General features: G+C 39.5%; 1 protein-coding gene across 1 annotated transcript in view; it reads right to left on the reverse strand.

Moving 5' to 3' along the window:
• Window positions 1-20,952, reverse strand: part of DOK6 (docking protein 6) — a 413,808-nt gene that overhangs the window by 88,461 nt on the left and 304,395 nt on the right. Inside the window, exon 6 of the mRNA XM_055559154.1 lies at window positions 1,535-1,673. Coding sequence (XP_055415129.1) covers window positions 1,535-1,673 — 139 coding nt within the window. The remainder of the gene's footprint in view (window positions 1-1,534; window positions 1,674-20,952) is intronic.

Consider the following 20,952-nt stretch of genomic DNA (forward strand, 5'->3'; position numbering starts at 1 on the left):
GGAGTGCTGTCCTTACTGCAGACAATCACAGTTGCCTGAAAGAGTTCTTGGACTCTCCTTTGTGAAAATACTGTCTAAGAGCCTCTACTTAGGAGCATTTTGCCTGCTCAGAACAACCAGAGGTAAAGAAGAACTACACCTGTTGACAAATAGCAAATGACCTCACAGCTGTTAATTTTAGCTGAAAATGAACACTAGCAGATTATATATATGGGCTGAAAATGATTATGCAAGCTACTCAAATAATTTGAAATTTGGCAGTTACTTTTTTTTTCTCAAAATTTAAGCCATTAGAAAAATGTCATATTAATTAGATAATTATTAAAATAATTTAAATTTAACCAAAATCTTTCTAAAGACTAAATCCTACCAACCTCCTGGTGGTGCTTCATCAATTAACCCCATAGTCTCATATTAATAATCCTCTTTATGTTCTTGCTACTCTTTTACCTCCCACTGAATGCCAAGTGGAAGCGTGACTTGCACTTGCCACCCTTAGATATTAGGAAGGCTCTTTAAACCATATCTTGGATAGAGAGACAAAAATGTATATGTAGTATTGACAAAATTTGAAATGTATTATGAATAATGTAAAATCATTTCTTAAACCACTTTGTTTTCTTACATTTAAAAGATAATTTTACATTTCAAGTTATTATGTATTTGAAATTTTTTAAAGTCCAAATAAAATAATACTAGATACAAAGCCCCATAGTCTTTTAATGGAATAGAATTATGAGTATTTTTCTGGGTAGTGATCCACCTATTTCTCAAAACTCTACTTTTGTCTTTTCATAGATGGGTTCTAATGCATCCCTATCAATTCTGCAGTAAGACAATATTGATCTCTTTTGATGATCAATGACCAATAATAATTCTTTTGTTTGCTTTTCAAAGAAGTTAGTAGTAAAGCTTATAGTGTTTTTCAGATACTTGTAAATTTTGCTATTTCAGATTCTTTATGAAATTATTTCTAAGCTTGACCTCGAAAGTACAGCATACTTCCAGGACAGGATAACAGACACCTGGTAAATAGTATAAGTGCCTTCTGCAAACATTTTAGTATTGGCTCTGAAACATGGACAGAAAGAGCTAGAAGTTTCAGAGAATCTAAAATAAATACAAAGACAGAAAGAAAAATTGAACGCTTTCTGGTAGAAACATATTTTCCTTGATATTGTGGGTCCACATTCGCATCTCTGATTATCTGGCTATGTGTGGAGATATGCAGATGGCACCACTCCCTGTTTGACTCTCTGAGCACTCCATCCCTCTTTGGGTAACCATGGCAACAGGTCATAGGTACATACACAAAGTGCATGGCTCCCTGCAGCGGCCACAAACAGCTTCTTTTGTCATAAGCTGAATAGAATATTTGAGAGATGAGGTTTGGTAATTGGGACAAGCTCTCAGGGCCACGGGTGGGAGTGAACACTGAGGCGCTGTCCTGAATGGACCCACATATACACAATGCGCATTAGAGCTCAGTGACATTCATTTCCAAGCTGTTAGGTTACCAAGGAAGGGGCCTTACCCGGGCCTTCTGCTCCATTTCTAGCATTAATCTCTCATGCTGCTCAGCTATGGCCAGTGTCGCAGAATGGACCTTCTGATAGATCATTTCTCCTTCCCTTGTTTGAAAAGTGAACAGGCCTTCTCCTGTGTCACACATTCTGTGAGGACAGAGACAGGGAAACAGATGGGTCTTCATGTGCTCAAGTGCGCAACAGTTCTCCTCGCCCTGTAACCCCCTCCGCCTTGACCCACACAGGCATGAGTGAAGCAGATTCATCCTGGACCAAACCAACCAACCAACCAGCCAGCTAACCAACCGATGCGTCTATAAATGGTGCACGAGGATGAAGCTAAGGGTGAATATCCGTGCACATTTGGAATTTGAAAGATGAAGTGTTCACAGCAGTGTAAAAGCAATTTCAGTTATGACAGTGCATGTCTTACCAATATTTAAAGAATAAAAACAAACTGTTAAGAACCTTCACATTGATATCATAGCACTATCTCCTATGACTTGATAGCTCTTGAAATGTTAAGAACGAAAATCTGCAATTTTATACTCATTGCAGCAGGAACCAAGGAGCAGACTTTAAGGACTTGCATACATAGGTTGAAGCTTTTATTCAAACTGAAGAATCCTTACGTAAATCTCAGTATACACTAAGAGACAACATGGCAGAGAGGAGATTCAACATGGATGTAAGAACATTTGTTTGAACCTTGGCTCAGCCACTTACCAGCAGTGTGACCTTGAGCAAGATAACCCTCCTTTCAACATCTCCAGCAGGAAAAAATTATAATACACATGTCATAAGATCATTATGACAGTTAAGAGATGATACAATATTTTTAGTGTCATTTAGCATGTATTAAGTGCTCAAAAATGTTGGTTATTATTATTTTCATCATAGAGAAAATATGAAACTAATCTCAATATCCACCATAGAGAATCTGTTGATTTAAATATAATATTTTTATCTGATGGACTATTACAAAGCTATTATCATGTCATTTATGAGAGCACATAATAACATTGAAACTTTTTCTCCTTTCAGCCATGCAGCATAGCTTGTGAGATCTCAGTTCCCTAACCAGAGATTCAACCTGGATCACAGCAATGAAAGCACAGGATCCTAACCACCTGGCCACCAGGGAACTGCCTAAAATTCTTGCAATGTAAATTCAAGAGGAAAAAAAATCAGAATACAAAGTCCTTTTCAATTATTTAACTATGAGTACTTTTAAAAATGGGGTTTCCTAGGTGGTGCTAGTGGTAAAGAACCCACTTGCCAATGCAGGAGACTTAAGAGACATGAGTTTGATCCCTGGGTCAGGAAGATCCCCTGGAGGAGGAAATGGCAACCCACTCCAGTATTCTTGGCTGGGAAATCACATGGAGAGAGGAGCCTGGCAGGCTACAGTCCCTGGCGTTGCAAAGAGTAGGACATGACTGAAACAGCTTAGCACTCATGCACCTTTAAAACAATTTTTTCTTGGAATAAAACCACTGACAGTTTCTCAGGCAGCAAGATTATGGATATATTTTATTAACCAAGACTAATTCGACTTTATTTTTTTGGGCTCCAAAATCACTGCAGATGGTGACGGCAGCCATGAAATTAAAAGACGCTTACTTCTTGGAAGGAAAGTTATGACCAACCTAGGTAGCATATTCAAAAGCAGAGACATTACTTTGCCAACAAACATCCTTTCTAGTCAAGGCTATGGTTTTTCCAATAGTCATGTATAGATGTGAGAGTTAGACTGTGAAGAAAGCTGAGTGCCAAAGAATTGATGCTTTTGAATTGTGGTGTTGGAGAAGACTCTTGAGAATCCCTTGGACTGCAAGGAGATCCAACCAGTCCATCCTAAAGGAGATCAGTCCTGGGTGTTCATTGGAAGGACTGATGTTGAAACTCCAATACTTTGGCCACCTGATGTGAAGAGCTGACTCATTGGAAAAGACCCTGATGCTGGGAAGGATTGCGGGCAGAAGGAGAAGGGGGCGACAGAGGATGAGATGGCTGGATGGCATCACTGACTCGATGGACATGAGTTTGGGTAAACTCTGGGAGTTGGTGATGGACAGGAGGCCTGGTGTGCTGAGGTTCATGGGGTCTCAAAGAGTCAGACACGACTGAGCAACTGAACTGAACGGAACTCTAAAATAAAAAAAATTAATTAATATTTTAAACCAGCTTGTAAAAATAGTTGGAGGCCTTCAGAAAGAGGCACTGAGTATCAATATGATGTTCCCATTCACAGACTGGATATTAACAGGACTGCCGTGTTGTTGTTTTCAGGCTGTAACACCAGAAGATTTGCATGAAATACTCATGAGGCCAACTTCCATCTTCCAGCACCAAAGAGATTTTAGATTCTTCTCTGTGATTCTCCAAGGAGTTTCGGTAGAAAATAGCTGTCTCAAGAGGCTTTAGAAATTACAGAGGCTGTGACTGCCAGCCCTTAGGGCCCCATAGAGCCAGCACTTAGCTTCTGTGAAAGAGATCTTAATAAAATTCACACAGCGTGAAATGGAAAGTCTGAGGGAAAAATGAAGAGTTTTCACAAAGTGAAACAAATGAGCTTTCTTTGTTGATTCCAAGGAGTAAAGAACTCCAACAGGAAGAGCAGGCAAAGCATCGATAAGTGGTGAGCCCATCTCATTTGAGGTTGAGTTTTGTTCATTGTCACTGGAAAAACACTGCTTACTAGCCTTTGGAAATCAGATAATGAAGATACAAATTGTTATTTTATATCCAGTCACTGAGATGCACAGGTCTAACCCTTCGCCACTTCCTGGGACTTAACTATGCCTAGCGGGGGTGTCTGAAGGCATACAGAAGGGATTGTGTTTTTTTGCCCCCAAACTCTGACCAACTTCATCCACTGGTCAAGAAACCAGGAATTTGAACACACTGGCTTAAAAAAACAGAGAACTTTTGGGTAGAAGATGCTGTTTTCTCAACATAGATACCCAAAGCCAAGCTGAAATTACACTTCTTCAGTACAATTGGCTTAGATTTATGACTTTTGTCAGCAGTGTTGGAATAAACAGTTTACGTTTTTCCTAGTTACTATTTAAAACATTTACTCTTGGGAGTGGTAAGGAACAGATAAGATCTTTTTCTTATATGTCTAAACAGTTTTGTGGTAGCAAGCCAGTGCTAGAGAGGACAAGATGAGACATGAAATCATTGTGATGACCGATGCCTTGCTCCTCAACGTGGACCAGCATCGCTGGGAGCTGTCCAGAGTGCTGAAGTGGAACGTTCATTATTTATTTATTTATTTATTTTTAAATTGAAATATAATTGCTATGACAAAGGATGCAAGAAGATACAATGGAGAAAAGAGAGCCTCTTCAATAAGAGGTGCTGGGAAATCTGGACAGTTGCATGTAAAAGACTGAAATTAGAACACTATCTAACACTATACACAAAATAAACTCAAATGGGATTAAGGATGTAAGACCGGACACTATAAAACTCTTAGAGGAAAACACAAGAAAAACACTCTTTAACATAAGCCACAGAAAGATCTTTTATGATCCACTTCCTAGAGTAATGAAAACAAAACAAAAATAAACAAATAGGACCTAATTAAATTTAAAAGCTTTTTGTACAGCAAAGGAAATCATAAACAAGATGACAGCCCTCAGAATGGGAAAAAAATCTGCAAATGAAGCAGTGGACAAAAGATTAATCTCTAAAATATACAAGCAGCTCATGAAGCTTGAAAAAACAAGCCAATCAGAACCTGCATTGTGACAATATGCTTTGCACACACATTATAGTTTGAAAAGCGTATAGAACTCTTTCCATAGGTTACCATGTCATCCAAGGGAGTGGGGGATGATACTTGGGACCCATAAGAGGAAAAATTAGGAGTGATATTTGTGCAGTTTAAGACTGTGACCCATGGACCTGAAAGAAAGGAAGAAGTATGACAAAATAAACAAAAAGCATAACAGAACACTTTCCTTAACTTGGAAAGAATTAAGATAGAGGAGTAGCCCACATAGTCAACAAGAGTCTGAAATGCAGTACTTGGGTGCAATCTCAAAAATGACTGAATGATCTCTGTTCATTTCCAAGGGAAACCGTTCAATATTACAGTAATCCAAGTTTATGCCCCAACTAGTAATGCTGAAGAAGCTGAAGTTGAACAGTTCTATGAAGACCTATAAGGATCTTCTAGAACTAACACCCAAAAAAGATGTCTCTTTCATTATACGGGACTGAAATGCAAAAGCAGGAAGTCAAGAGATACCTGCAGTAACAGGCAAATTTGACCTTGGAGTACAGAATGAAGCAGGGGGAAAGGCTAACAGAGTTTTGCCAAGAGAATGCACTGGTCATAGCAAACACACTCTTCCAGGAACAAAAGAGAAGACTGTACACATGGACATCACCAGATGGTCAATGCTGGAATCAGACTGATTATATTTTTTGCAGACAAAGATGGATAAGCTCTATACAGTCAGCAAAAACAAGACCGGGAACTGACTGTGACTCAGATCATGAACTCCCTATTGCAAAATTCAGACTTCAATTGAAGAAAGTAGAGAAAACCACTAGACCATTCAGGTATGACCTAAATCAAATTCCTTACAATTATACAGTGGAAGTGACAAATAGATTCAAGGGATTAGACCTGATAGAGTGCCTGAAGAACTATGGACAGAGGTTCATGACACTGTATAGGAGGCAGTGATCAAGACCATCCCCAAGAAAAAGAAATGCAAAAAGGAAAAATGGTTGTCTGAGGAGGCCTTACAAATAGCTGAGAAAAGAAGAGAAGTGAAAGGCAAAGGAGAAAAGGAAAGATATATCCATTTGAATGCAGAGTTCCAAAGAATAGCAAGGAGAGATAAGAAAGCCTTCTTCAGTGATTAATGCAAAGAAATAGAGGAAAACAATAGAGTGGGAAAGACTAGAGATCTTGTCAAGAAAATTAGAGATACCAAGGGAACATTTCATGCAAAGATGCACACAATAAGGGAAAGAAATGGTATGGACCTAACAGAAGGAGAAGATATTAAGAAGAGGTGGCAAGAATACACAGAGAAACAAGACAAAAAAGATTGTCATGATCCAGATAACCAGGATGGTGTTATCATTCAACTACAGCCAGACATCCTGGAATGCAAAGTCAAGAGGGCCTTAGGAAGCATCACTATGAACAAAGCTAGTGGAGGTGATGGAATTCCAGTGGAGCTATTTCAAATCCTAAAGGATGATGCTGTGAAAGTGCTGCACTCAATATTTCAGCAAATTTTGAAAACTCAGCAGTGGCCACAGGACTGGAAAAGATCAGTTTTCATTCCAATCCCAAAGAAGGGCAATCCAAAGAATGTTCCAACTACCACACAATTGCACTCATCTCACATGCTAGCAAATTAATGCTCAGAATTCTCCAAGCCAGGTTTCAACAGTACATGAACTATGAACTTCCAGATGTTCAAGCTGGATTTAGAAAAGGCAGAGGAATGAGAGATCAACTGCTAACATCTGTTGAATCATCAAAAGAGCAAAAGAGTTCCAGAAAACATCTACTTCTTCTTTATTGACTACACCAATGCCTTTGACTGTGTGGATCAGAACGAACTGTGGAAAATTCTTCAAGAGATGGGAATACCAGACCACCTTATCTGCCTCCTGAGAAATCTGTATGCAGATAAGGAAACAACAGAACTGGAGATGGAACAACAGACTGGTTCCAAATTGGGAAAGGAGTACGTCAAGGCTGTATATTGTCACCCTGCTTATTTAACTTCTATGCAGAGCACATCATAAGAAATGCCAGGCTGGATGTAGCACAAGCTGGAATCAAGATTGCTGGGAGAAATATCAATAACCTCAGATATGCAGATGACATGACCCTTACGGCAGAAAGTGAAGGAGAACTAAAGAGCCTCTTGATGAAAGTGAAAGAAGTGAAAAAGTTGGCTTAAAACTCAACATTCAGAAAACTACAATCATGGCATCCAGTCCCATCACTTCAAAGCAAATAGACGGGGAAACAATGGGAACAGTGAGAGACTTTATTTTTGGGGGCTCCAAAATCACTGCAAATGGTGACTACAGCCATGACATTAAAAGACACTTGCTCCTTGGAAGAAAAGCTATGCCAACTTAGTGTATTAAAAAGCAGAGACGTTACTTTGCTGACAAAGGTCCATCTAGTCAGAGCTATGGTTTTTCCAGTAGTCATGTCTGGATGTGAGAGTTGGACTATAAAGAAAGCTGAGCACCGAAGAACTGATGCTTTTGAACTGTGGTGTTGGAGAAGACTCTTGAGAGTCCCCTGGACTGCAAGGAGATCCAACCAGTCCATCCTAAAGGAAATCAGTCCTGAATATTCATTGGAAGGACTGATGCTGAAGCTGCAACTCCAATACTTTGGCCACTTGATGTGAAGAACTGACTCACTGGAAAAGACCCTGGTGCTGGGAAAGACTGAAGGCGGGAGGAGAAGGGGACGACAGAGGATGAGATGGTTGGATGGCATCACCACCACTTGATGGACATGAGTTTGAACAAGCTCTGGGAGTTGGTGATGAACAGGGAAGCCTGGCAGAACAGGGAAGCCTGGAAGTCTTGTCTGACTCTTTGCAGTCGCAGAGTCAGACAAGACTGAGTGACTGAACTCAACTGAATTGAAAATAGAGGTGCTAGTTACATCTGAATATCCTAATTCCCACCAGTAACACGCACATTCCTCAACTGCACTGATGTGAAGAATAAGTGACAATAGGGACTATGTCTGTCTGTCCTGATTGCGAACTTGAATTCTTTTGAAACGTATAAACAATGATGAATGTTATCTCTCTTAATACTTAACAAGGTAGTTGCACCAAATTAATACTTCTTATCTAAAATAAAAGGTTAAAGAGTAGAATCCCTAAGGTCACTTTCAGCTTTAAAACAGTCTGGGGCCACATAAAAATTCTCAGAAATAAATAGCAATGGGCTTAGTTGCTCAGCCACGTCTGACTCTGCCAGCCAGGCTCCTCTGTTCATGGGATTCTCCAGGCAAGAATACTGGAGTGGGTTGCCATGTTCTCCTCCAGGGGATCTTCCTGACCCAGAGATTGAACCTGTATCTCTTATGTCTCCTGCATTTCAGGCAGGTTCTTTGTTTACCACTAGCACTACGTGGGGAGCCTAAAGATATAGACAAACTGACAGCTCTGGGATTCAAATCAATGCCCCCAAAGAGACTGGAGCCTTAATCCAGCACCTTAGACTGCTTGGCCATGCTACCCTGCTTGTCATAGGTTGTTAATATATTTTGATGTAACAAGAATAAAAACAATCTTAGTCTTTTCATTAAATGGCTCTTTTCCAAATTCCATTCCTCTAGGGATTTAAGAGGGCATGCTCCCTTTAGCTCACCTCACCACTCTAGTCCAGAACCCCTTAACATGGCAATGCTGTCAGTCTTGTCTCCACTGTGTTCTCCTGTGGCACTATTTACAATAGCCCTGATGTGGGAGCAGCCTAAAGGTGCTGACCGATGGATAGAGAAGTTGTGGTACAGATGTACACTGGAATATTCCTCAGCCATAAAAGGAATGAAATTGGGTCATTTGTAGAGACATGGGTGGACCTAGAGTCTGCCATACAGAGTGAAGTAAGTCAGAAAAACAAATATCATGTATTAACAAATACATGTGGAATCTAGAAAAGTAATACAGGTGAATCTATTGGCAGGGTAAGACTAGAGACACAGACACAGAGAACACGTGGACGTGTGGACACAGTGCAGGAAAGGAGAGGGCGGGATGAATGGGGAGAGCAGCTCCAACAAATGCCCACTACCAGGTGTGAAACAGGTAACTAGTGGGAAGCTGCTCTCTGGTACAGGGGGCTCAGCTTGGTGCTCTGTGGTCACCCAGAAGGTGGGATGGGAGTGAGAGGGAGGGAGATTCAGGAGGGAGAGTATATATGTATACAGTGACTGAGCCACTTCCTTGTACAGCAAAAACTAACAACATTGTAAAGCAATTACATGCCAACAAGAAAGAGAGAGAGAACCAGAGTTCACTGTGAAGGTCTGTAGTCACAGGAAACTGAACTCCAGGGAGACATCCTACTATGGATGGGTTCAAAGTTCCCTTCAAGGGGGGAAACAACCCTGAAAGACGGTGCCATGAAGGCAGTCTCACTTGAGAAAAAGCCCCTGTCATGTAATCACTACACCACTGCCCTCCTTTTCTTGTCCTTAGGCCTCAAAATCAGCTCTTTATTATTTTTTTCCACTTTTCCCCCTCTTTTTAGTTTTTTTTTTTTACTGAAGGATAATTGCTTTACAGAATTTTGCAAACCTCAGCATGAATCAGCCATAGGTATACATATATCCCCTCCCTTTTGAACCTCCCTTCCATCTCCCTCCCCACCACACCCCTCTAGGTTGATACAGAGCCCCTCCTTGAGTTTCATGAGCCATAGAGCAAATCCCATCGGCTCTCTATTTTACTTATGGTAATGTGGTTTCCATGCTACTCTTTCCATACATCTCACCCTCTCCTCCCCTCTCCCCATGTCCATAAGTCTGTTCTCTATGTCTGTTTCTCTATTGCTGCCCTGTAAATAAATTCTTCAGTACCATTTTTCTAGATTCCATATATATACATTAGAATATGATATTTATCTTTCTCTTTCTGACTCACATCACTCTGTATAATAGGTTCTAGGTTCATCTACCTCATCAGAACTGACTCAAATGCACTCCTTTTTATGCCTGAGTAATATTCCATTATGTATACGCACCACAACTTCTTTATCCATTCTTCTGTCGATGGACATCTAGGTTGCTTCCATGTTCTAGCTATTGTAAATAGTGCTGCAATGAACAATGGGATACATGTGTCTTTTTCAATTTTGGTTCCCTCAGGCTATATGCTGAGGAGTGGAATTCCTGAGTCATATGGTGGTTTTTCTCCATACCATCTTCCATAATGGCTGTATCAGTTTACATTCCCACCAACAGTGCAAAAGCGTTCCCCTTTCTCCACACCCTCTCCAGCATTTATTGTTTGTAGACTTTTTTTTTATCATGGCCATTCTGACCGGTGTGAGGTGGTATCTCATTGTAGTTTTCATTTGCATTTCTTTAATAATGAGCAATGTTGAGCGTCTTTTCTTGTGTTTGTTAGCCATCTGTATGTCTTCTTTGGAGAAATGTGTTTAGGTCTTTCTCCCACATTTTGATTGGGTTGTTTGTTTTTCTGGCATTGAGTTGTATGAGCTGCTTGTATATTTTGGGAATTAATCCTTTGTCAGTTGTTTCATTTGCTATTATTTTTTCCCATTCTGAGTGTTGTCTTTTCAGCCTGCTTATAGTTTCCTTTGCTGTGCAAAAGCCTTTAAGTTTAATCAGGTCTCACTTGTTTACTTTTGTTTTTATTTCCATTACTCTAGGAGGTGGGTCACAGAGGATCTTGCTTTGATTTATGTCATTGAGTGTTCTGCCTATGTTTTCCTCTAAAAGTTTTATAGTTTCTGGTCTTATATTCAGGTCTTTAATCCATTTTGAGTTTATCTTTGTGTATGGTGTTAGGAAGTGTTCTAATTTCATTCTTTTACATGTAGCTGTCCAGTTTTCCCAGCACCACTTATTGAAGAAGCTGTCTTTGCCCCATTGTATATTCTTGAATCCTTTGTAAAAAATAAGGTACTCCTAGGTGCATGGGTTTATTTCTGGGCTTTATAACTTGTTCCATTGGTCTATATTTCTGTTTTTGTGCCAGTACCATACTGTCTTGATGACTGTAGTTTTGTAGTATAATCTGAAGTCAGGCAGGTTGATTCCTCCAGATCCATTCTTCTTTTTCAAGACTGCTTTGGCTTTTTGGGGTCTTTTGTGTTTCCATACGAATTGTGAAATTTTTTGTTCTAGTTCTGTGAAAAACTCCATTGGTAATTTGATAGGGATCAAATTGAATCTGTAGATTGCATTTGGTAGTACAGTCACTTTCACAATATTGATTCTTCCTATCCAGGAACATGGAATATCTCTCCATCTGTTTATGTCATCTTTGATTTCTTTCATCAGTATTATAATTTTCTGTGTACAGTTCTTTTGTCTCCTTATGTAAGTTTATTCCTAGATATTTGATTCTTTTTGTTGCAATGGTGAACAGGATTGATTCCTTAATTTCTCTTTATGATTTTTCATTGTTAGTATGTAGAAATGCAAATGATTTTGTGTATTAATTTTCTATCCTGCAACTTTGCTAAATTCACTGATTAGCTCCAGTAATTTTCTGATACTATCTGTATGGTTTTCTATGTACAGTATCATGTCACCTGCAGTGAGAGCTTTACTTCTTCTTTTCTGATCTAGATTCCTTTTATTTCATTTTCTTCTTCATAGCTAGGACTTCCAGAACTATGTTGAATAATAGTGGTGAAAGTGGACACCCTTGTCTTGTTCCTGGTCTTAGGGGGAATGTTTTCAGCTTTTCACAACTGAGAATAATGTTTGCTATAGCGTTAGTTGCTCAGTCGTGTCTGACTCTTTGTGACCCCATGGACTGTGAGTTGCCAGGCTCCTCTGGAGTGGATTGCCATTCTCTTCTCCAAATGTTTGCTGTAGGCTTATCATATGTGGCCTTTACTATGTTGAGGTCGGTTCCTTCTATGCCCATTTTTGAAGAGTTTTAATCATAAATGGGTGCTGAATTTTATCAAAGGCTTTTTCTGCATCTATTGAGATGATCATATGGTTTTTATCTTTCAACTTGTTAATATGGTGTATTACATTGATTTGTATGTTGAAGAATCCATGCATTCCTGGAATAAACACAGCTTGATCATGGTGTATGAGCTTTTTGAAGTGCTGCTGAATTCTGTTTGCTAAAATTTTGTTGAGGATTTTTGCATCTATGTTCATCAGTGATATTGGCCTGTAGTTTTTTTTTTCTTTTTTCTTTCTTTTTTTTTTTTTGCATTGTTTTTGTCTGGTTTTGGTATTAGGGTGATGGTGGCCTTGTAGAATGAGTTTGGAAGTGTTCCTTCCTCTGAAATTTTTTGAAAGAGTTTTAGAAGGATAGCCATTAGCTCCTCACTAAATGTTTGATAGAATTCTCCTCTGAAGCCATCTAGTCCTGGGCTTTTGTTTTTTGGGAGATTTTTGATCACAGCTTCAATTATAGTGCTTGTCATTGGGTTGTTCATAGTTTCTATTTCTTCCTGGTTCAGTCTTGAAAGATTGAACTTTTCTAAGAATCTGTCCATTTCTTCCAGGTTATCCATTTTATTGCCATATAGTCCCTTATAATCCTTTGTGTTTCTGCATTGTCTGTTGTAATCTCTCCTTTTTCATTTCTAATTTTGTTGATTTGACTCTTCTCTTTTTTTCTTGATGAGTCTGGGTAAAGGTTTGTCAATTTTGTTTATTTTCTCAAAGAACCAGCTTTTAGTTTTATTAATTTTTACTATTGTTTTTTCATTTCTTTTTTATTTATTTCTGCTTGGATCTTTATGATTTATTTCCTTCTAATTTTTTTTTTTTGTGCTTCCTTTTCCAATTGTTACAAAAGTTAGGTTGTCTATTTGATGTTTTTCTTTTTTCTTGAGGTAGGATTTGTATTGCTATAAACTTACTCTTAGACCTGCTTTTGCTGCATCCCATAGGTTTTGAGTTGTCGTGTTTTGTCATTTGTTTCTAGAAATTTTTTGATTTCCCTTTTGATTTCTTCAGTAACCTGTTGGTTATTTAGAAATGTGTTGTTTAATCTCCATATGTTTGTGTTTCTCACAGTTTTTTTTTATTGTAATTGATATCTAGTCTCATAGTGTTGTGGTCAGAGAAGATGCTTGATATGATTTCAATTTTCTTAAATTTACCGAGGTCTGATTTGTGACCCAAGATGTAATCTATCCTGGAGAATGTTCCATGTGCACTTGAGAAGAAGGTGTATTCTTCTGCATTTGGATGGAATGTCCTGAGGATATCAGTGAGATTCATCTCATCTAATGTATCATTTAAGACTTGTACTTAATTATTAATTTTCTGTCTTATTGGTGTGAGTGGGGTGTTAAAGTCTCCTTCTATTATTGTGTTACTGTCTGTTTCTCCTTTTAAGTCTGGTAGTGTTTGACTTATGTATTGAGGTGCTCCTATGTTGGGTGCATAGATATTTACAATTGTTATGTCTTCCTCTTGGATCAATCCTTTGATTATTATGTACTGTCCTTCCTTATCTCCTGTAATATTCTTTATTTTAAGGTCTATTTTGTCTGATATGAGGATTGCTACTCCAGCTTTCTTTTGCTTCCCATCTGCGTGGAATATATTTTTCCATCCTCTCACTTTCAGTCTCTGTGTGTCATGAGGTCTGAAGTGGGTTTCTTGAAGACACCATATCTATGGGTCTTGTTTTTGTAACCATTCAGCCAGTCTGTGTCTTTTGGTTGGAGCATTTAATCCATTTATATTTAAAGTAATTATTGATATATATGTTCCTATTGCCATTTTCTTAATTGTTTGGTGTTGATTTTGTAGATCTTTTTTCTTCTCTTGTATTTCTTGACTACATAAGTCTCTTTTACATTTCCTGTAAAGCTGGTTTGGTGGTACTGAATTCTCTTAGCTTTTGCTTGTCTGAGAAGCTTTTTATTTCTCCATCAATTTTGAATGAGATCCTTGCCAGGTACTGTAATCTTGGTTGTAGATTTTTCCCTTTCAGTTACTTTAAATATCCTGCCATTCCCTTCTGGCCTGCAGAGTTTCTGCTGAAAGATCAGCTGTTAAATATATGGGGTTTCCCTTGTACGTTATTTGTTGCTTTTTCCTTGCTGCTTCTAATATTATTTCTTTGTGTTTAGTCTTTGTTAGTTTGATTAGTATGTGCCTTGGTGTGTTTCTCCTTGCGTTTATCCTGAATGGATATCCTCTTTGTGCCTCTTGGACTTGATTGATTATTTCCTTTTCCATGTTGGGGAAATTTTCGAGTAAAATTTCTTCAAAAATTTTCTCATACCCTTTCCTTTTCTCTTCTTCTTCTGGGATCCCTATAATTTGAATGTTGGTGCATTTGATATGGAGACTGAAGTGACTTAGCAGCAGCAGCAGCAGCAGCAGAGCTCTCTGAGACTGTCCTCAGCTCTTTTCATTCTTTTTACATTATTCTGCTCTTCAGAAGTTATTTCCACCATTTTATCTTCCAGCTCACTGATTTGTTCTTCTGCTTTTGATTTCTTCTGGAGTATTTTTAATTTCTGTCATTGTGTTGTTTGTCTCTGAGTATTTATTCTTTAATTATTCTAGGTCTTTGTTGATTGTTGCACTTTCTCCATTCTGTTTTCAAGGTTTTTGATCATCTTTGCTATCATTATTCTGAATTCTTTTTTGGGTAGTTTGCCTATTTCCTCTTCATTTATTTGGACTTCTGTGTTTCTAGTTTGTTCCTTCATTTGTATAGTATTTCTCTGCCTTTTAATTATTATTTTTTTTAACTTATTGTGTTTGAGGTCTCCCTTCCCTTAAAGGTTGAATTCTTTCTTCCTTTTGGTTTCTGCCCTTCTAAAAGGCCCAGTGGTTTCTGTAAGCTTTGTATAGGATGAGATTTGTGCTGAGTTTTTGTTTGTTTTTCCTCTGATGGGTAAGGCTGAGTGAGGTGGTAATCCTGTCTGCTGATGATTGGGTTTATATTTTTGTTTTGTTTGTTGTTTAGATGAGGCGTCCTGCACAGGGTGCTACTGGTGGTTGGGTGATGCTGGGTCTTGTATTCAAGTGGTTTCCTTTGTGTGAGTTCTCACTATCTGATGATCCCTAGGGTTAGTTCTCTGATAGTCTAGGGTCTTGGAGTTAGTGCTCTTTCTCCAAAGGCTCAGGGCTTGATGTCTGGTCAGGAATAAAAATTCCACAAGTGGTTTGTTATGGCATTAACTGAGAGTAAGACAAATATCCAAAAATTAGAAACCAATGATGAATCCTTGACAAATGGCAGTTACAAAATCAGGCAAATAATAATTAAAATAATGGAATATACACATAAACATATACACTCTTGAGCAAAGTCAAAACAGTCCAACAAAAACTGGAAATAGACATGCCTTATGATCCAGCAATCCCACTGCTGGGCATACACACTGAGAAAACCAGAAGGGAAAGAGACACGAGTACCCCAATGTTCATCGCAGCACTGTTTATAATAGCCAGGACATGGAAGCAACCTAGATGTCCATCAGCAGATGAATGGATAAGAAAGCTGTGGTACATATACACAATGGAGTATTATTCAGCCATTAAAAAGAATACATTTGAATCAGTTCTAATGAGGTGGATGAAACTGGAGCCTATTATACAGAGTGAAGTAAGCCAGAAAGAAAAACACTAATACAGTATACTAACGCATATATATGGAATTTAGAAAGATGGTAACAATAACCCTGTGTACGAGACAGCAAAAGAGACACTGATATATAGAACAGTCTTATGGACTCTGTGGGAGAGGGAGAGGGTGGGAAGATGTGGGAGAATGGCATTGAAACATGTAAATATCATGTATGAAATGAGTTGCCAGTCCAGGTTCGATGCACGATACTGGATGCTTGGGGCTGGTGCACTGGGACGACCCAGAGGGATGGAATGGGGAGGGAGGAGGGAGGAGGGTTCAGGATGGGGAACACATGTATACCTGTGGCGGATTCATTTTGATATTTGGCAAATCTAATACAGTTATGTAAAGTTTAAAAATAAAATAAAATTAAAAAAAAAAAAAAAAGATAACAAAAAAAAAGAAAAAAAAAAAAATAAAGTACAGTAGACTGACCCAGCGAACAGAGGAAATAAAAAATTATATTTACCAGTTAAGAACAAAACTAACCAAAGCACAAACTGGAAAACAAAACTAAAGCAAGGTGCCAAGTAGGGAACAAAGCAATGAAAACAAAACTAATAAGTATGTTGAGAGAAAAGGAAAGAAAGAATAATATGTAAAGTTAAATAGAGGTAGATTAAGATTTATATACATTAAAGATTAACTGCAAAGGGAAAAGAACAGTAGGAAAAGCAAACAAAGGAATAAATGTAGAAAAAATAATCATAGGTTTAAAAAAATTAAAAATTAAAATTAAAAAACGAGACCGAGGTAAAAAAGGAAAACTCCACAGAATTGAAAAAGCCCAACATAGAAGCAGAGGTTTATAACAACAATAAAAAATGTGACTGAGGAAAAAAAAAAGCTCAATAGTTTAATTAGATTTCATAGTGCCAATAAAATTGACAACTACTACAGAGGGGGAATAAAAAGGAAAGAAAAAATCCAAAAGAATCTACATAACAAGTCAAAACATAAGAATAACAAATGTTTTTCTTGAGTCACCGCTGTCAGAGTCCTTTCCCACGCTGGGAGTCACAGGCCACCTCATTTCCCTAGGATGCCCTCCAACACTGTGCTGGTCTCTGGACCTGCTCAGGGGCAGCCCAGGTTCTAATCTGGTTCTACTCCTCTGTGTTCTTGACTCCAACAGCCACAGCTAACAGAACTGGTGTGTTTTCTTTTGTGTGAGCTCTCAATGACCTTTTATGTATTCCATAGACACAGTCTGCCTAGTTGATCGTGTGGATTTAATCTGCAGCTTGTACAACTGGTGGGAAGGTTTTGGGTCTTCTTCCTTAGACACACTGACCCTGGGTTTCAATTGTGGTTTTATTTCCACCTCTGCATGTGGGTGTCCACTGGGGTTTGCTCCTGAGGCTGCTCTGGAGGGCTTGGGTCTGCCCCAGTGAGGGCCAGGTGTGGAAGTTTTGCAGCTGCTTGGGTCGCAGGGGCTCTGGCAGCACCAGGAACTCAGGGGAGCTGGCAGCTAGGGCAGCAGGAAATATAGTGCTCTAGAAGGTTATGGCAACCAGTATTGGCCAATACGCTCCAGTTTTCTTGCCTGGAGAACCTCCCCCCCCTCCCCGCCCCCGACAGAGAAGCCTGGCAGGCCACAGTCTACAGTGTCACAAAGAGTTGGACACAACCAAAGGAACCCTGTGTGCATGGACACAAGACTTTTTTCCCTGCGGCAGCTCTGCCCCAGTGAGAACTGAGTTTGAAGGTGGCACAGCTGCTTGGCTTGTGGGGACCCTGGCAGTGCCAAGTGTGCAGGGACACAGACTGCTTCCATGGCAGGAGTTATGGCCCTACCAGAGTCTTTTTTTGGCCTCTTGTAGCTGGTAATCAGAAGGCCTCTTTGGCCAGACTTTCTCTGTAGCTTCTCTGGATCAGGCACTTAGAGGGCTCCCTTGCCTGGGGTCCTATTCTGTAGATTGGCGCATCAGGCACTTAAAGGGGCACCCTGCGTGGGGTCCTGCTCTGTAGTTCAGTGCATCAGGCTTTTGATGGGCCAGGCTCTCTATTGTTCAGCTGCTGATGCTGGCATGTGAGGGGAGAGAGGCTATGGTGATGGTTCCATCCACTACATGTGATTCAGCAGTATCGTCTTGCTTCCATGGCTGCCCAGCATTCCTCCACAGGCATTTCCCACCACGATCTCCTCCCTCACATCCCCTCCATCCCGTCTCTCCACAGTCAACAGTAGCCCTCACCCTGGGACTGCTCCACAATCCCTAAACTCCAGCTCCCAGCTGCTGCACCTTCCAAGGGGTCTGCATCCCTGTCTGGAGTATGTATGGTTGCGTCAAGGACTGTCTGATCCTCATTCCATTTAGGCTGCCACAGGTCAGCTCTTTCACTCTAAGCCTTAAATGTTTCTCCTCTGATTCAGACAATTGCCCTGATGTGCGGATCAGACCCCTGCTTCAGTTCCCCACCCACCGAGGGCAGGTCCAGTCCTTCTAACACTCCAGTTTTCCCCCCTAGTTTCTTCATTCTACCGAGTTTCGCGTGGGTCTATATATTCCTTTCCACTGGTCAGGTCCTCCTGTCCGCTTTCAGGTGGTGTTCTGTATGCACTTCTGTGTCTGAAGCTATATTCCTGACGTATTCGTGGAGAGAGATGTACTCCATGTCCACCTACTCCTCTGCCATCCTGTTCTCTCCAAACTCAGCTCTTTATGAATGAGTGATGTCAGAATTCCAGCCTTTCTTCCAAAGGACAAGCAAAAGAATTTTGCCAAGAAGGAAACAGTTTAAGAAGTGAAAATGGATGCTTTTAAAATAGTTCTCTATGGGTGAATCTGTAGACCTCTGGCAATTCTGTCCACCTTCACACTGTGTCATTTCATTCCTGCAGTATGTTTTGCAATTTTGAATCTATATTTAGTGACTAGATATTTATTCTCTGTTCACACAGAAATCGTAAACTCTCTACAATGGTGTTAAAACAGGAGCACTTTCCTGAAAACCCAGTGGTGCTTCTTTCATTATTGAAAATTTAATGTTTAATTATGGAAAGGAATGAAATTCTTAAAAGCACAGCTCTTCTGGAGAACAGTGCAAACCAATTAACACTTTTTTCCTGATAACAGTTTAATCTTTATTGTCACTCAACAATGCTAGCATTTTATTTCTTCTTCCTTTTTTTTTAGCAGCTATGAAAAATGTTGAAGTTTCTGTCTAAAGCTTTGGTGAGTCAGATGTTGCTTTATGGTAAGAAATTATAAGCAATATTGACAAACAGATGAAAGCAAGAGTAAGGAAAGTCTAGAAACAGACTCAATTCATACGAGAGTTAAACGTGGTACAGTGTCATCTCACATCTGTAGGGGAAGCTGGACTGGTTAATAAACTGTGTTGGGACAACAGCCATTTGGAAAAATATTTCAATCCATATTTCTACTTCCACTGATACAAATTCCAGAAAAAACAACAACAAAAAAGTAAGAGAAGAAAGTAGGAAAGAATTCCTATTTAAAGTTAGAAAATAGCAGGGTTTCAAGCTACAACCCAATGCAATAAGTGACAAAAGACTGATAAATCTGCCTGTGAAAGAAATCATGAGCTAGCAAATGGCAAATTAAATACTACGAAAAATATTTGAAATTCACAACACTGATAACTTCTCATGCCTGTAAGTTAGGTATACTATTAGTAAGTACTTTGTTCACAGGGTTTGTTTGATCATTAAATGAACTAATACAGGTAAATTTTAAAACAGTGTTTATAATTTATTATAATTCATGAAATAGTACTTCTATTATTATTATTATTACTACCACCCAAATGGATATCTAAAACATTGCTAAATTAGTAAAAAAAAAAAAAAAAAAAAAGGTGACTATAATGTTTATAGTGTGCTAACAGTTTTGTAAAAAAAAAGTACATGGGGAAGAATTTATATAAATCTTCGGTTATATGTACATTAAACTGTGGAAGAATGCACAAGAACTGTCTTATTAGTCGGGGATGAAATGAACATGACTGGCAGTCCATGAGTATGGGAGAGACACTTTCCACTGATTCTTCTTTGTGCAAACTGTCATATTAAATAAAGGAACGCTATCAATTTATTAATTTAATTTAATTAATTAAAATTAGACCACATTAAAATTTAATTCAAAGGTCCAAAGAACCTTCCTCACTGGGTTTTTGTGCAGATGTGGTGCTTACAATGTTCTCAGCTCAGTCCTTTGGCAAATAACAGGCTGCCCTTGGCAGTCATGGGGGACTGGCTCCAAGGGTGGATACCCAAATCTAAGGATGCTCAAGCTGCTTATATAAAGTGATGCAGTACACTCAGCCCTCAGTATCAGCGGTTCCCCATCTGCGGATCAATGCTCAGTTGGTTAAATTTGTGGATGTGGAACCCGCAGATAATAAGTGCCGACTGTGCATTTTACAGCTAAATTTGTACAATACTGTAGTAGTGACTTAAAGGCCTCCCTTCCAGCTTAAACACACACACACCATATATACATTTATATGCACGTTTACTCTCTTTCCAGTGAGCACAGGCATCTCATCTGATTTTCAAGGGGACCAAGATTATGCAGAGTTCTGGCTTATAAATGGGCTTCCCTGGTGGCTCAAACAGTAAAGAATCTGCCTGCAGTGTGGGAGACTGGGGTTCAATCCCTGGGTCGGGAAGGTCCCCTGGAGAAGGGAATGGCTACCCACTCCAGTGTTCTTGCCTGGAGAATCCCATGGAGAGAGGAGCCTGGAGGGCTGCAGTCCATGGGATCTCAAAGCGTTGGACACGACTGACTGACTAATACCACCACCTGGGTTGTAAAGCACTGAGACAATACCCACTACCCATAGCAATGCTGCTGCTGGTGCTGCTAAGTCGCTTCAGTCATGTCCGACTCTGTGTGACCCCACAGACGGTAGCCCACCAGGCTCCCCCTCCCCTGGGATTCTCCAGGCAAGAACACTGGAGTGGGTTGCCAGTTCCTTCTCCAATTCATGAAAGTGAAAAGTGAAAGTGAAGACACTCAGTCATGTCCGACTCTTCACAACCTCATGGACTGCAGCTTACCAGGCTCCTCCGTCCATGGGATTTTCCAGGCAAGAGTACTGGAGTGGGGTGCCAT

Source organism: Bubalus kerabau, chromosome 21 (genome assembly GCF_029407905.1).
Source record: "Bubalus kerabau isolate K-KA32 ecotype Philippines breed swamp buffalo chromosome 21, PCC_UOA_SB_1v2, whole genome shotgun sequence".
NCBI lineage: Eukaryota > Metazoa > Chordata > Mammalia > Artiodactyla > Bovidae > Bubalus > Bubalus kerabau.